The sequence below is a fragment of the Pistacia vera genome, unplaced genomic scaffold (genome assembly GCF_008641045.1).
Source record: "Pistacia vera cultivar Batoury unplaced genomic scaffold, PisVer_v2 Contig60, whole genome shotgun sequence".
In the NCBI taxonomy this organism is placed as follows: domain Eukaryota; kingdom Viridiplantae; phylum Streptophyta; class Magnoliopsida; order Sapindales; family Anacardiaceae; genus Pistacia; species Pistacia vera.
In genome coordinates, this window is record NW_022196446.1 from 1 (window position 1) to 5,026 (window position 5,026).

The following is a 5,026-nucleotide window of genomic DNA, read 5'->3' on the forward strand; positions in this document are numbered from 1 at the left end:
AAAGTTTGTGAGAAATGGTTGTTGGTGTAGTATCTCTAAAAGTTACGGTGGATAAAGTCTTCCTAAAATCATTTGATTAACGTTTTATCTCAAGGGCAGTTACAGAAAGCCCAAGCCCAACGATAATAAGGTAAGCAATTCAATTTTGGTGGGAAATCCTAGTTCGCTGTTGCAATCATAATTGAGAAAAACTTTCTCTCACAACCCTGACATGACAGCTCGCAATTGATTAGTTCATAACGGGTTTCACGTGAGTCCCGTATGAGTCCCACCAATTAATTACAAGCTGACTAATTGCAAACTGCCACGTCAGAGTTGTGAGAGAAAATTTATGAGAAATGGTTGTTAATGTAATATTACTCTAAGGGGGCGTTTGGTTCAGGGAATGTTAGATTATTGGAAAGTTATATTACTTTGAAGATTATTGGGAATCTTTAGGAAAATGTGTTTGGTTAATTGGTAGGTATGTTATATGAATATGTTTGGTTGGGAGGAATAAATTGGTGGGTATGTTATTTAAATTACTGAATTGTCCTCTAATTAAATATTATTATTATATTATTTTTTAATATTGATTATTATTTGTCTTTATAACCCCCTTGCATTTAAAAACTTAGCAAAAACAACCCCATAATAAAAGTTTGGAAAATCAACGAAGCACCCCTACCAACCTAGCCACTACCAGCAGCCGGAAACCACCGTAGGCCGCTGGCAGCCGGCAACCTAATGGCACAGCAAAGGTAGGAAATGACCTCCATGCTTAGTATGGCCATTTCCGGCCAGAGATCTGGCCGGAAATGGCCAGACATGACAAATATGGCCGTTGACGGCCACATACGTGGCTGTTAACGGCCAGATCAACGGATCTGGTCTTTGACGGCCAAATCTGGCACGATTTTGCCATTTTCGGCCAGAGATATGGCCGAAAATGGCCAGGCAGGACAAATTTTGCCTTTGACGACCATATATTTGGTCGGAAATGGCCATATTGGCGCACGACGACCATTTTGGCCTTTCGTGCACCGTTCCGGTTGCGGCGACAGCTTATCACTGCGGTGATTGCAGGCGGCTACAGGTGGGTGGGGGTGGTGGCTTGGGTGGGCTGCAATTTGTTTTGAATTCAAGGGTAATTTTGTCCAAAAAGTTATTTAATTGGGGTGAAAAAGTAAAAGCCTTATTCATGTAAATAAATTTAAAAATAAGGGCATTATTGTTCTAAAATTTTATTCATAAGCGATAGAACTGTAACAAAAAAAGAAGGGTAATCTTAGAATACCTAAGAAAATGGAGGTAATCAGATTACTTCCAATATTACCAATAGTAACTACTATTGGTATTTGAAGATTACCAGAATCTTATATTACTTGACAACCAAATGTGGTAATAAATTAATATAAGATGATATAACCCCAATAATCTCATATAACCACCAACCAAACACCTCCTAAAAGTATCGGAGGATAAAGTCTTACTAAAATAATTTGATTAACGTTTTATCTCAAGGCCAGCTACAGAAAGCCCAAGCCCAACAATCATAAGGTAAGCAATTCAATTTTGGCGGGAAATCATAGTCTACTGTCGTAATCATAATTGGTAGTCATCAGTCATCACCACTCTCTAGCCGTCCGATTCACCGACAACATGACCACGTTACCAGAAATAGTTGATCTTTTCTCCAGACTCACTTCACATCTGCAAACCCTAAACCAAAATGAAGAAGAAGAAGAAGAAGAAGAATTATCTATTAATCTCTCAATTTCAAAGCTAAATAAATCCCTGAACATCAGCCAAAATTCTAGGGTTAGGGTTTTGGACGTGGCTCTCTCTCTCATGTGCTTCGGTGCACCCAAGGTCACTCCCTCTCAATGATTCTTCAATTAGGCTTTTCAAGAGTATGTTCTATTTTGTCTAATTGTGTGATTTCTTCATTGAATTCTTCTTAGGTTTTTGATTCGGTAATTGAGTTTTCAGTGAAGACGATTATCAGTGTTTTATCTTCTTCCATTACTTGTAAAGTGATTTCCTTTCGAAATGAAGAAATTTTGCAAATCGGTAGCTCGATTTCTCGCCACGATTGTGAGGAACTAATGGAAGCTTGTAATGACGTGCTTGAGAAACTGAAGGGGCGTGGTCTGTATTGCGTACTTTTTTTTTTTTTTTTTGGTAAATTTTATTGAATTATGTTTTTTTGGTATTTAGACCTTTCATATTTATATTCAAGGAACAAATTTTTTGCTATTAATTCTTTAAATAACGTTCTTTTTTTATATTATTACAAACATATTTGTCATTTTCAATGAGTATGTTAATATATTGCAGGGGTGCTTTCACATCTGCTTTTACGTGCTGTTGTAAGAGTAGCTGTTTCAGCATGTTTGTACTGGTTTTCGTTCCCTTTGATGGTTTTTCTTGATGTAAAATCTATTGATGGTAGAACCTCTGCTGTGTCAAAGTTGCTCTGTTATTTACCCAGAGAATTCTCCCTTGAAAACCATGAAATACCATTGAGGTCTGCTATGATTAAGTTTATTTTTACTAAAATATTGTTGTTTATGTTTGAATATAATTTTGGTTTTTAGAGTGCCCAACCTTGTTCTTAATGTTTCAATTCTATCACATGGTTGTTGAGTTCCTTTAAATTATCAAAATTTGTTTTCATTTCATGCAGGTTGCTCTTCTGGTATCTTGATCCACTCATGCTTAAGCATGATGTTTCAAAAATTTTACAAGATACAACTGAGAGGCCTTTCCTTTGTTTGAAGAAGGAGTTTCATGAGAGAGTGGATTGGCATGCTATAGTTATATGCTTGGCACTTTCTCCTGTTATATTTATCGAGACAAGAGCTCTGTTACATAACTGGTTTCTGCTAACGTGAGTTTCTGTTTCTGAATCTTGTGGATGCTCACCATGAGTCTTGTTAATTCTTTTTATATGTTCTTCTGTGCTGGAATTATTGAAGTTTGGGCTATACTTGAGTTTTGAGTACATGCCTAAAGTTTGTGCATGTTCATCTGCATAAAGCTCATAATAGTAGTTTCTTTAACTTTTTCTTTCCAAATTGGTTCTGTTGCTTATGATGCCTAATTCTAACAATCTGATGGACTTTCTAGCTTAATACCTTTAGGAGGAACTACATTTCATCTTGAAAAGTTTATCAGAGCACATACTGATAGCCTTCATTTGAATGTTAATCTTATAGCTTAGTATCTAACTCTACGACATGCCAATTACTTTTCCAAACTTATAACATTTCTTCCTGATTTTCTTTTAAATCGTTCTTGTAATTAATGAACTGAATTGGTTATGTATTTATTTTCTTTTTCTTCAAATGTTATCTACCTATGTGTTCTCTTTACCATTTCATTTGCCGTAAATAGTTTTGTGATAACTATATTGTCTTTGCATGTCCCTAACTTTAGCATTTATAATGGGTTTCCCCCCTCCCCACTTTTTTTCTTCTGTTTTGAATTCTTATTTGGATTTCATCCTTGTAATCGACAAGCATAACCCATAAATCATATTGATTTAGTTTTATAACAGGGGTCTATCTTCCATATTGGAGCTTCTTATTGGATTAACCTCTGTGATACTGGACATAATTTCCTGTCCATCATGGTGGGGCCTATCATTGGAATTTGGATCTAAGCTACCATTTTCTAGTGCGTATTTTCCTTACAAGAACCACTTACTGAGGACGTTGGCTGGGCCACTTACATCTGAAAGTTTTGTACGTCTAGTTCATGCTACGAGCAAACCAGTTCTTCATGTCACAAAAATTGATCCAACGATCAACCTATCTGCAACGAAGGTTGGGACTATAGATCATAAATCTATCTGGTAAATTCTTACTCTGAATTTTCATGCAAATAATTGAGGCTGCTGTTCTATTTTGATCCAATTAATCTAGAATTGTTTATAACTGTTGCACAGCAGGGCTCTGGCAATCAGCTTTCCTGATTGGTTCTATTTTGCTTCCATATTACTCTTCTCTGAGAGATTTCAAGGAAATTTTCATTTAAAAGGCTCATTGGGGAAACCTAAAATTGGACAAATGCAAGATGTGGAAGCAGTATCTGTTGCTGCTGCAAGGTACATTGCATGGATTCTGAACCCCATCGATAAATCTAAGCAGGAGTTGGTGGTTGAAATTTTGACTAAAATATCAGGGGCTTGGACCCTAAACCAATTTAGCTCAGGTGAAAATCACAAAGAAGAAGCTGGATACAGGAAGAAAATTAAGAAACCCAAACTCAATGACAGCAAGGAGGATTATACTGTTGAAAAAGAATATGATTGTCAAAGTATTGGACTCTGGCTCAAAGAATTCCAAAGCTTATATGTGCAATACAGTGTGGTGAGTGTCAACAATCCTTCCTCTCATGAAGTGAAAGGATCCAATGGTCTTAACCTGAAGCAAAATGTGCTGTTCAGGAGGATCCCCCTGGGGATCTTGGTTGGCTTCCCCAGTTGTATAAACGAAGATGGATGTGAGTTGCTGCTGCATTATGCTGCAACTGGTAGAATCATTCATTTAGGGGAAACAAGTGGTGTTGGACTGAAACATGGAAAAGGGAAAGCTCATGAGCTGGAAGACTCAGTTTTGTTTCCTGCCAAATTCAACAAAAGGGAGGCTATGGCAGGTGCCTGTCTTGTCTTCAGTTTAACTGATATCATTGAGAGTATGTCTACTTCATTATATGAGACTGACGAGAGAGGAGTAGATTTTATTTGCCAGGTGAAAATAAAGGCTGCCAAGTACTTGATCAATTGCATTAAAAGGCTAATCCAGCTCCATATTGATGAAGATGGGGTTCAGACGCTCATCGATCTATCTAGTAGACTCATGCGGTGGAGGCATCAAGGGCAAGTAGTAGTTCAGGTTGACAAAGATCTTGATGAGGTCATTAATGCTTTAAGTAACAAATATCGTCAATTTGAGATTCCTTAGCTTCCAGTTTATTTATATTACCCTAGACAAAGAGGAAATGATTGTGTAAAAAATTGATTCTTTTTTTTTTTTTTTTT

General features: G+C 36.8%; 1 protein-coding gene across 1 annotated transcript; it reads left to right on the forward strand.

Annotated features, from left to right (window-relative positions):
• The first annotated feature begins 1,641 nt into the window (after positions 1 to 1,641).
• Positions 1,642 to 4,990, forward strand: LOC116110295. Its single transcript, XM_031396512.1, has 6 exons — positions 1,642 to 1,851; positions 1,944 to 2,130; positions 2,320 to 2,509; positions 2,669 to 2,872; positions 3,542 to 3,838; positions 3,935 to 4,990. The coding sequence occupies exons 1-6, from the start codon at positions 1,642 to 1,644 to the stop codon at positions 4,947 to 4,949; spliced, it is 2,103 nt and encodes a 700-aa protein (XP_031252372.1). The 3' UTR covers positions 4,950 to 4,990.
• The last annotated feature ends 36 nt before the right edge of the window (positions 4,991 to 5,026 follow it).

What these genes read in the sequence shown, in the direction of transcription:
- LOC116110295 (XM_031396512.1), top strand. Translation starts at nt 1,642, where the DNA reads ATGACCACGTTACCAGAAATAGTTGATCTTTTCTCCAGACTCACTTCA. An exon ending in TGTGCTTCGGTGCACCCAAG is followed by an intron (nt 1,852 to 1,943) that starts GTCACTCCCTCT and finishes AATTCTTCTTAG; the next exon opens with GTTTTTGATTCGGTAATTGA. An exon ending in ATAGATCATAAATCTATCTG is followed by an intron (nt 3,839 to 3,934) that starts GTAAATTCTTAC and finishes GTTGCACAGCAG; the next exon opens with GGCTCTGGCAATCAGCTTTC.